General features: G+C 44.7%; 1 protein-coding gene across 3 annotated transcripts in view; it reads left to right on the top strand.

The window, feature by feature from the left end:
- Positions 1–1,690: 1,690 nt before the first annotated feature.
- The window catches only part of UBE2F (ubiquitin conjugating enzyme E2 F (putative)), an 85,533-nt gene continuing 75,593 nt past the window's right edge, over positions 1,691–11,630 (top strand). For all 3 annotated transcript variants that reach the window (XM_067298722.1, XM_067298720.1, XM_067298719.1), the window contains exons 1-2: positions 1,691–1,833; positions 4,174–4,306. In XM_067298722.1, the coding sequence (XP_067154823.1) occupies positions 4,189–4,306 (118 nt within the window). In that variant the 5' untranslated portion in view covers positions 1,691–1,833; positions 4,174–4,188. The remainder of the gene's footprint in view (positions 1,834–4,173; positions 4,307–11,630) is intronic.

Genomic DNA, 11,630 nt, shown 5'->3' with positions numbered 1-11,630 from the left:
CCATTTCTCTGTCTAGACTTATAACAATATTGCCTGAAGAAAAAAAGTAACCAAGCTGTTGGTTAGATTAATCTGATTTTCAAAGACTTTTCTTCATGCTGTAGTAACCTGAAATAGTTAAGTAGTTCCAGAAGGTCACTGAACATCAGGCTCTGAATGTCACTCATCACTAATAAGAGGACCTGGCAGAGAGTGCAAGCAGGTATTGGCTTGGCTTTAATTAGTCTGTAGAGGAGGAAGCAGTTTGTTGACAACCCCTTAATGAACTGCCTCATAAAAATATTTTATTAATCCCAGCGCAGGTCACCGCTATCCGGCATTAACAGAACTGCTGTACCGTAGGAAAAGGGAGCAGGGCTGGTGATGGTACCTCAGGACAATAAGCAGGCACATTTCACGACTTTTCTGAATAAAACACATTTTAATGATTTTGGCTTGCCTGATGCCGCTTACCTGTCATTAAAGTAGGGCATTTTAAGCCTAATGAATAATTGCGCTGTTGCTGCTTTGGCCTGCTCATTGAATTTTGGACTTTGGTCGGGGGCAGCGCCTTTCTGGGGAGAAACAAATCACCCAAAGCAGAAGATACGTCAGTATCTTGAACATTCAGACCTGTCTTTGCGGGATGCTGATGTTGAAAGGTGAGCACCTAAAAGCCTGGAGGTACCAGCCTTGCAGGAACCAAGGCTTGCAGCCTCCGCTCACCCCGGCAGGCTTGACGGCGGGCTCCCAAAATTGCCCTTTAGGACCTGTAGTCTGCTCCGGGGCGTGAAACGGCCTCGGTTTAGGGCTGTTCAACCCACAGGCAGCCTCGGGGCACCTTCCCGTAACTCAAGCCGGACGCCCCGCTACGAGGAACCGCCGAAGAAGCAAACGCCCCTCGGCTGACTCATCTGGCTAGCGTCTTTTGCATTAAGCTTGTCAGAAGGCTTAAAGCAATTTAAGGCCTCCGTGTTGCCGGTCTGTGCTGGTTTAACTCGATTTGGCTAAGCTAAATTCCATATTTTTCTAGAAGAGTTGAAGGGAGGCAATGCTGTTCCAGTCACTATCGCTACCTTTGCTCATCAGTCTCTTCCAACCTGGAGACTTCTCTGTAATTGCTTAATTTTGGCTGCCTTGCTTTTGGAAGCTAAGGGATGGAAAGTTATGCATGTATTTGAGTTTTACAGGTCTGATTTGATTATGGAAGAGTTTCTAAAATCAAGTGGTCAAGTGAGTTTAACGTCATGATATGCGAGTCATTTACTCTCTGATATTAAACACCCCCTTGCGACCGGTTTCTTGCATTCATGTTATCTGACAGACTGTTGCTTCCATTGATCCGGAGCTGGAATGTATAGGCAGAGTTAAAATTAAATTAAGTGGGCACTGATGAAAAGGCTCTAGCAAGACCGTGCTTCAGTTCTCCTTCCGAAACTGCAGGACTAGGTACGGCTGTGCCCTTCTTCCCCCTCTCGGGACGCAGCCCCGGAGCACGGCCGCCAGCCGCCCCCCTGCCCCTGCCGCCGCAGCCGCCGCTTTCCCGGGGCGGAACCGGCGCCCTAAGATGGCGGCGGCCGCCTCGTCTCGCCGCGGCGGCGCCCTCCCCCTTCCCCCAAGTCTCGCGAGAGCGCCGCGGCCGCGCGCTGTCCGCGCCGCCGGCGCCCATAAAGCTGTTGTTGAAGGCGGCGCCCCCCCCCGGCGCTGCCCACTTCCGGCGCCGCCGCCGCCGCCGAGGGGAGGCGGGCGGGCCGCAGGGAGGAGCCGGGCCGCCGCCGCCGCCCCCTGCCCCGGGCCAGCCCCGGGATGGTGTTGGCCGCTGCAGCGGCAGCCGGGCCCTGACTCCGCGCTCAGGTGAGTGCGGGCGCCCCCGCGGCGGCCGCGGCCCTCCGGGCCTGGCCGGGGCCCTGGGGGCCGGGATCGCGCCTGCCCCGTGGCGGGGGCTGCCGTTAACGGCCGCGGTAACGGCTCCCCCCGTGCCCCGCGGGGCCGCCCTTGCCCGGCGGCTGCCTCAGAAATACCCCCCGCTTCGCAGGGCCGAGCCGCGCTTCCCCCGTTCGGCCGGCGAGTTTGGGGTGCCCCCGGCTGTGCTCCCTTAGGGAGGCCGGGGGCGCCGCCGGGCGGAGCGGCTCTTTCCCCCAGCGGTCGCTCAGCCCTGGGGTGTCTTAGTTTTCCGGGACAAGTGTCCCGTCTATAGAAGCGTTTGACTTCGGTCGGCCTTGGCACCTCAAAGCCCTTGGGGGGAGTTTGTCTACAGCTTCCAGTTTTTCTTTCCTAATTTTCTTTCCTTTAGGAGCCTCTGTCACCCTCTGCCCCCCCCCCCCCCCCCCGCCGCCACCACTTTGCAAAACCAGCTGCTGTCTTTCACCTTTCCCCAGGAAAAGAAAGGACTTTGTTTTGTCTGCTTATTCTTTCTTTCTCTGGAGCAGGGGGAAGAAAGACCTCCAGAATCGCAGTTGGGCAAACAGGATTTATGCTTGCCCCGATTTTTTTTTTTTAAATCCGGATCTTGTGCCTAACACGTACGTTTGTCAACTTCAGTGAGCCTGACCTTCTTGTATATCTTAACCAGAGTATCATGCTGTAAAGCACTATTGTGAAACATGTTTCTTTTTCTTTTAAATCCTATTACTCAGTTCTCTGTTGTGTTCTTCTTAACATCTGTGTGTCAAGTCGCTTGTTTCGTTTCTCCTTCTTGCCCCTTCACCGGTATTTTGGTGCTGGTTTGTTGTTGGTATAAATCTGTCAGGTTTCTCCAAACTTGGAATAGTGATAGGGCTGTTTTTACAGATGTTGTGTCTAGATTGGCGGGCCAGAGGCTTTTCTCCTATCTCTTATTCATGCCCCAGGAAAAAAAATAGAAAATGAAATGAGCAAACCAAAGTAACTCCTGTTGCAAGGGAGCTGGTAAACTTCCCTTCAGGGCTTGCTTACAAGAAGGAAACATCAATATGCAGAGCTGAAGCTGACACAGATAAATCTCTTGCTGGATCTGTGCGTTATGTTGTGGTCATCTTCATCTTGGTGGTTTCCTTGACTTTGTCCTCTGCCTTGTGAATAGCTCAACTGATTCTCCTTTTTATACTCTGAAAGCTGATGTTACTTGGGCATCCCTTTCACATCCTGAGTAACATTGCCGATGTCATACCTCTCTGGTCTTCTGTGCAAACTAATGCATGTAAAGACTTGTATACTGAATGTCTTTTAAAAGAGTTTTTTGGCTTAAGTTAGTGAATCAATATGACAGAATAAATCTTTCTCTTACTGTGTTAGTGGTAATAGTGCCTCAAGGGTATGGATCTTGTCAGCATTTTTTTTTGGTTTTGACCAAACTATTGAGAAGAGCGAGTTGTCTTCAACTAGGAGTAGTGTTGATATGTTTTAAGAAGCCAGAACATCTAAAGGTTTTGCTTTTTTAACTTTGGTATCCTGTCCACCTTCCGTTGTAATTTATTCAGCCTCACAGTTATCTTCTATAGCGGAGGGCTGACATAGCAAAAAAAAATCTCTCCATCTCAGCTACTAAATCTCTGTGTGCTGAGTGACTTTGTCCCTCATCGCCTTGCGCTATTAGAGCACTGTGTGTTATTGCTGTGCAGTTACACAGACAATTGCACTGCTCTGAAGTTTAAATTTGTTTCCTTTCTTGTGTTCTGGTAGCTGACTCAAAGCTCGCTTCCTCGTGTTACAGAGTTGTTCCTGTAGTCCCTCCCCTCTCTCTCTTGTCTGGTCAGCCAAAAAGCAGCTCTGAATGGCTTGTCACATGAAGCGGGGCTGAGAATGGTCCTAACAGGTTGCCTGGCCAGCAGTCTGGTGGGGTATTTTTATAGTAATTCTCTAGAGGGGAGTGATGTCAAGCAGTGGTTATGCTCTGGGAGGTGGTGCGGTGAAATTGGATGGTTAAACATTGTTTAATGAAAGTCTGAACTTTATCCCATACGGTTGAATTTCCTCTTGGCCTAGCACTCAGTATTCACATATCAAACAAACTCTCATTCTTTTGTTCTAGTCAACCCTCATCTTTAGTCACAGTCAGGTTATTGTAGATATATATTCTTTGGCTGCTAAGAATATAGTGATAGTTTTTGAATAGAGGCCTAACTGTAGCTTATTTTTATAGTTCTTTTTTTTTTCCCCCCCCCCCCAGTACTTTGAGCTTCGTTAACTGTTTTTCTTCTAATATTTGTGTTCTAGGTTGAAGAAGCAGTAATGCTAACTCTGGCAAGCAAGCTGAAGCGGGATGATGGCGTCAGAGGACCCCGTACATCCAATCCAGCTTCTGATTCAACTCGGAGAGTGTCTGTTCGAGATAAATTGCTTGTTAAAGGTGAAAGGAACTTTTATTTAAAATTTCCAGGATTTACAGTTCTCATGCCAGTACAAAATTTCGTATCATGCATTAAATGATTTCCAGAAGTATTTTTAAAATTGCTTGTGAACCTTGTGGCTTATACTGTGGGCTGTATATTGGTATGCCTCAGATCTCCAACAACTCCTTGGCTGTAGGACACTTATTTTTGTTAAAATAATGCAAAACTTAAGCCTTCTCCTTTATTGAAAAATTAATCTATCCTTGGGAACTGTACTGTATCATGAATTAAAACACTGTGATAAAGTGTTGGCGCATAAATGTTACTGAATATGTAGGAAAAGAAAGAATATCAGATTTGGCTTGACAGGAAGGTAATTCTTTGAACAAAAACATAACTTCCTGTGACAGGAAAGACAGTCCTGAAAGTAACATCAGTGTTCTGATAGTCTTCGATGGTATAGATCAGAGGCAATACATTTTCTAATGCTTTTAAAAAAGCAAAGGAAAGAGATATTTTTAGGCCTGGAGTCACTAGAAGTTGCGTGAGAAGTAGAGGATTAAGAAAAACTAATTTCTGTAGTGCCAGATCATCTGATCTAGACCGTGAAAGGCTAGTGTAGCCTTCTAGAAAGGCTGGTGTAGGCTGTAACTAGCTGGCTCTGCATTGGTGGGAAAAGCTTTTACTTTGCAGCAGTTCTGCATAAATGAGGTTGTTAGGAAGACTGAATAAATATGCTATTTTACAGTAAAATTGGGGAGAGCGCTCTCTTACTTTTCAGTTTTTCTCCAGTACAGATAAGATTATATTTTAAAATTCGCAGATACTGATACTTTGCGAATACTGTGGGTTTAAACTCTGCTTTACTCCCTGCAGTAACTGTTGAGCGTTTTAATGCCCAAGCTGTGCAGCTTTGTCTAGTAGCAAGGCATACATTGTTTATGTTGATGTTTCTACTAAAAATGGTCAACAGTGAATATACTGTTGTTGATGCTTAAGCTTGCACAGTTCTGGTTCATGCCATTCAATTGAAATGTTCATGTTTCATGGTCTTGTTTCTGAAAGACTTGAGACTGGCACTTGTATACCTGCTTGGATGGTGTAGCCCAACTATAGCGCTACGAATAGCTTTTTCTAATTAGGGTAGATTCTGCTGTGTTACTGTATACTGGGGCAAGGATTCTTTCCAAAGTCTATTACCCAGTGCACTGGGAAGCCTCTCAAACTGTAGGAGCTTTATTTTCGCACTGTTCTCTCACTGCATTGTTCTAAGGATTGGGAGCTTAATACACTTTAAACCCTGATGTGATAACTCTCCCAAAGAGCTTGCTTTAGGTTTTCAGTTTGGAGATTCTCATTTAACTGTAATTCAGGGGGGGAGGTATCAAACAGGAGGAATAAACTCTTTAAGCAGGCTAAACTGCAAAGCAAAACTGCTAAAATATGTAATCTGAGATTTTTATTAGCCTACAAGTGTAGATTCAAGGGAAAAAATAGCAGTGTGATATAAATACACTTGAACTACAATGTCTGGCAGAGAAAGTGAAATACCAGAAGAAATATAACTGTGCCCTTAGTAAGAGCAATCGTGTTTCTCACTCTTAGGAGTAAAACCTTATTTGCAGTCCTTCTCCCCCTGCAGAGGTAAGCTATAGAAAATTAGTACTGACATTGTTATTGCTATTACCGGCATTAGCAAACTGCAGCAGACTAAGCATGGAACGAGTTGAGTCCCAAGCTGACAAGCGTTCAAAGCAGGTCACTGCAAGCATCCGTCCAACAAATGTGAACGTTATGTCAGGTCTCACTGTGTGAAAATTGTATCACGCGGCTCTCCAAAGAGAGCTGTTGGTGCAGCCGTCAGTCTGTTTAGAATGATTTTCTGGACCAAATTGGGGACTGACAGCAGAAGTAGGTCACTTCAGTATAACGACACTGAAAGCAAGGGGAAAATCAAGTAGCTATATCCAAAAAGACTTGGGGAAAATCATCTTTTAAGCCATACTTTTTACAAGATGTAGACCAATTCCAAAACTGGTCGATTGGTTAATGACAAAAGTTTGTAGAACTTGCTCCAGCTGTTCATACTTGGGCAGCTGAAGCAGCGTCTGCAATGCTGAGAGCCTGAGTGAAGGGGGACTTCTGCTATTGATAGTTTTAAAGTCATTCTGCCTAGATCTACAGGAATGAGTTTGAGAGGGAGTGAAGAGCTACCTGTGAAAGACAGGCACGTGCTGAGGCTCCTATTGCATCTGAAGCAGTGCACGTCTTCTACTGTTTTATTGCACAGAACTGTGGTGGCCTGTTGTATGCTTAACTTCAGGCTGTTGTATTACACCCAAAACAAGGCTGGGGGGAGCCTGTAAGAGCAGCTGTAAGTGGAAACTGTGAACGATGTTTGTTTAGCCTAGAGGTCTCAAACACAAACCACAGTTGCAGAATGGGTGGAAGGGTAAAGGTCAGTGTCCTGGCAACTGTGAATTAGAGAGTCTGTTGTGCTTATAAAGAGTCCAATCCAGAAAGGCATAGCAGGATCTGTTTGGAGGAGGTGTTGGCACGCTGATAGCCCTGCAGTCCTCAAATGTATTGTGCAGAGACTTGAAAATAAATTGATGCCATTTTGATTATGGGGATGAATGACCATGACCCCAGCCACTGATAAATGTCGACAGTGCTCACAGACTTCTGAAAGCTAAATGTAAATCAGTTCTGTAGGTCTGCCAACTGATGTGGCCTTTATTTGGGGGGAAAAGTGATAATCTAGGTATGATTATAACTACTAGCACCATATGAATGAGGAGACATTTTCAAGTCCCAATTTGAAATATTTTTGCCAAAACTGTAAGTGCATGAGCTATCAGCAGAGTGTGATCAGCTGCTGTCCTTGGATTCAGTGATGGATGCAAGCAAAATAGGCTTCCCCCACACACACACTTCTATGAAAAAGTTACTCCTAAAATACTGGGGCCCTTTGTCATGTTTTCCTAAGCTGTCCCTTCGATTCTTTACTTGTCCAGTACTGTTATAAATTCTAATATCAACCATGGCCTAGGGCACGGTTTTGTTGGTTATTTTGTAGACACAGTATAAAAAGAAGATTTCTATCCCTAAATTTTTATAAAGGGAAGTAATTTTGAGATAGCTGGGTGTTCTCTTCCAGCTGTTTTTCCTCAGGGGGGTTACAGTCAAGACTGCTAAACAGGATTTGGTAGCAGCCTTGTCCCCCGCTGATTGCTTCAGCAAATCCTGCAGCACAGCTGGGAGGTGAGCAGGGCCTGCCTGCCTGGGGAGAGGAGCGCACAGTGCCGGCTCTGATTTGAAACCCTAGGACATCACAGAAGCAGCTCTCTGAAATCACTAAGGGCAGAAGCATCCGAGGGATGAGAGCGGGCAAGGACTAGTAATTCAGGCTGCCAGTTCTTGGAGAGAGGCTTTATAATCAAGGAGGGGTGGACTGGAAGGAGACCAAGTGGTGACTAACGTGCATCAAGACAAATTAAACGGGAAACATGCACAGTTGGAGAAGGTAAAAAGCAAATACTGATGTGGGGAGGAGGGACAGAAATCATGTGCTCGAAGAGGCTCTGCTGCCTCTCCAGCAGGGAAGAGAGGCTCCAATAAAGCACAACTTTGTTAGAAGTTCAGTGTGAGTCATTCTTGCATCTCTATTTTAGCTGGATTTTCAATATAGGCTCAGTTGGAGAGTAGGGCCTTAATTCTGTAGGCCTAGTTTATCAGTTATCTTCATGGTATGTGGGCTTTACAACCAGATTTTTAAAACCTGAGAATGTTTCAGATGTGCTTTTGTAGAAACCTGAGAAAAAAGGAAGTGTGAAACTGATTATAAAAACACAAATAAATGGGCAGTGTAAATAAAAATGAAGGGAATCAATATATTGGCTTTTTTCAAACCTTTGGGTACAGTAATATCCCTTGTCACAATAGTAAGTGAGAAAATTAAGAGGAGAGGAAAAAGATGGCACCTTTCTTTTGATGATTAAAAAAAATTCTTCCTTAATTTGTTAGCACTGAGATTACACGAGATTTTTTTTAGTGCTGCATTGACTTCTGTGTATTGAAAAGGAAACACTTTTATTATTATGTTGTATAATGATGCTTTTAAGTCCAAATAAATAAAATCCCTTATTTCAGAAGGTGGCAGTGGAAAGTTTCTTGATAAATGAGTGATTAATATTTATTAAAGAGAAAACTAGTGGTTTACAATAAAACACTTGCAGCATAACTGTGATCGACATACCAAAGCCAGCAAGCTACAAGGAGATTTGAAATGAATTCAAAAAAGCATCACCAAGACTACTTCTAGGGCTTCACTGGCAGAGGGAAGCCTGGCTCAGCGTATGACTTCAGCTCTGATTTGCAGTATACCTGGAGTAGGAAGTAAAATGATGTATTCCAATGTTTGTTTTCCTATATTTCTAATCCCAGTGGCTTGTTCTAGTTATTGATGTCAGGATAATAAGCTTTGCAGCATAATTAATAATGCACAGAAGCTGAAGCTCGTGATTTGATGATATCCTGCTTAAAGTAAGCATTTGAAGTGGAAGGAAAATCTGGATCTCTTAATGTATTAAATAACCGGCAGTATTAGGCAACTTGTTTGACTTCTAATACCAATCTCTATGGTTGTATGGTTCAGAGGAGCTAAGTATGAGAAGCTATGAAGATAGGTGGGTAAGAATTAGGAGGCAAACAGCACTGTATTACTAGAATTAAAAGTTAAAAAATAGAATTTTTGTCAGAATTTCAGGGTCTGTGTCTTCATCTCAAACAGTCTTAAGGTGTACATTAAACAGGGGAGGGGACCTTTTGGATGAAACCAGAGAAAACTATCATTGCTGTGGATGAGAAAACATTGGTTTCATTTCGGGAGATGATGCTTTCAGTTTCTGCGCTTAAAAGCAAACGGCAGTGGGAAGCGTATGGCTTGGCTCTTCGCGGCAAACAAAGCATTTCTGTATTCTGGCTTGGTGGGGTGGGGTGGGGGCAGGGGAAGGAGCAGAGCAACTTGTGGTTGTAGTTTGTGCATTGCTGAATGTAACATTCACGTGGGCCTGTCGTGCACCATACGCTTGTATGCATGTCAAGAGGGTACGTTCCTATTTCTGGCCTGAGAATTGCCATGGGCGGGGAGAGTTAGTCGTTGGTGGAATCCCTTATAAACAGCTTGGGCTGTTTGTGTTTAGCGTAGCTTTTCCCCCAGTTTGTAGGGTTCCCAAGCTGTTTCTGGAACATCATCAGTTTGCATTCCACTTTTCCAAAGCCTGTGGTACATTTAAGTTTAACCCCTGCATTCTTACCCTTCCTGTAGTTTAGAATGGCATTTGAAACTATTAACGCACTCTACCTTGCTGTTACGGGAATGGTGCATGCGGGAAACGCCGTGCAGCGTGATTCTTGGTTGTCTATAGCTGTTTTGTCTGAGTTGCAAATTATCCACGCTGTGGCTGGGAGCCAGCTCAGGTCCGGCAGAGTTTGTTGGCTCAGGCGAGCGTGTATTAGGTCAAGAGCAGCACTCTGCAAACATATATATGCCATTTGGGTCTGCTTCTGCAGCAGATCTAACAAGGCTTCAGGGGCACCAAACTAGCAGTTTGGGAGCTAGTTTGGATCTGTAACGGCTATATCCGAGCCTGTCCCCTGCGGAAGCTCTGGCACGTGTCTGCGCTTACACCGTGGCCTTTTGGACCTGCTTGGGACAGACAGCTTATCAGCGTGGGTGCTGGGCCTCGCAGGGCTCTGGCGTTTGCTCTGCCTTGGCAATGAGCCCTCTTGCCTGGGAGGGGAATTCAGATGCTCCGCAGTATTTCTGCAACTCTGCTAGGCCAGCGCTGAACCGGCGTTATCAAGCATTGATTTCTAGCGCAAGTTCTGCGGTGCTTTTGCACAGTATTTCCTGCGACCCGGATTATCCAGCTGTCTGTCTTAGCATCTTAAGGAATGGTGAGGTGGCTGTTGCAGATAGAGAACACCCATACTGCTTATCCATAAAGTATTGGTTGCGTAAAGCGGTTAAATTGGGATTTTCTTCACTGTTTTGCTATAGTGACTATTACTGGCTGGAAGAGGAGGTCAGTACATTTGTGGGATTAAGTTTGTTTCTTAGTTTAGTGAGGTTTTTGGAGCCCTCTGAAATTCAGTGCATTTGAGCTATAATAGTTGCTTCTAAATTCTGCTTATTTACAAATCTGTTAAGTCATACAAATAAATTGGTGGAATGCATGAAAGGCATTCTCTTATGAAGAGTGTATTTTGACAAGGGCATTGCTTTATGTAGGCAATATATAAGGTAAAACATCAGAATCTTAATGAAGTTTGAATTATATGGTCAAAACATTCCTTTTTTTAAGCAGCAAAATACAAAACTGACATCGTGTCAAGACTGTTGTTACCAAAGAGACATAGAATTTGAAAAACTTGTGAACACTGGTTTTGGCCCCACAAAATGTGCTAGTTATTGTTAATCACCAATTTTAACACGGTGCAGGTGATAACAGCATCTATTTCCTGACTTGCTGTTATTTAAAATTTTAGGTTATTGAGCAGGTAAGGATAGAGTTTGAATGTTTTACAGGGAAATTTTCGCAGCCCAAAGAAACGATGGTGATGAGCAAACTTTGCACTGAAGGCTGCAGGAGGCAGAGGTGAGGCGGAGGCTCAGCGCAGCTGCTGCGGGCTGGCTGCTGCTGGCGTCGAACAGATTCGGTTCTTGGGATTCTCCCTTTCCCTTGCCTGCCCTTTTCTCAGAATTAGCAAAAAGCAGGCAGGATTCCTTAAGTTGAACAACGCACAAAGGAAACAATAAGGAAAAGGAGTCAACAGCCCCCAAAATAAGGGCCTGGTCCTAAACTCTGCGCTGCAGTGTGGGTTGGTAATTCCTCCAGATATTTGAGGCTGGTGAATTTGGAGATAGGGGAGGGGGGGAATATTCTGGTGGTGGATGTGCATGACCATAACCCACAGGAGTTGGTTACTCTCTGCACTGGTAGTTGGAGAAGCATTTGACCTGCTCTGAATATTCTGTGTTCCTCCTTTCTACTTTCTTACATACAGATACTTTGGGAAAATTGTAAATTGTGAGCGATTTGAGTGAAAGTAAAAAATTAAATCCTTGTATATAGCTGAAACTACATTTTTTTGTGTGTGTTGGGAAGACTACTCTCTGAAATTTTTTTAATGTCCCCAGTGCAGTGTGTATCTTTTGGAACCAACTCTTTGGTTAAATCAGCTGTAGTTACTCAAACGCTGCCATGAGGAATTTTAGAGAGTGCAGTTGTGAATTTTTAATGCAAAAAGCACAATGCTTCTGTTTTGCTGGGATCC

The sequence above is a fragment of the Apteryx mantelli genome, chromosome 6 (assembly GCF_036417845.1).
Source record: "Apteryx mantelli isolate bAptMan1 chromosome 6, bAptMan1.hap1, whole genome shotgun sequence".
Taxonomy (NCBI): domain Eukaryota; kingdom Metazoa; phylum Chordata; class Aves; order Apterygiformes; family Apterygidae; genus Apteryx; species Apteryx mantelli.
Note: the sequence above shows the minus strand (reverse complement) of the source record. Positions and strands in the feature narration are given on the sequence as shown.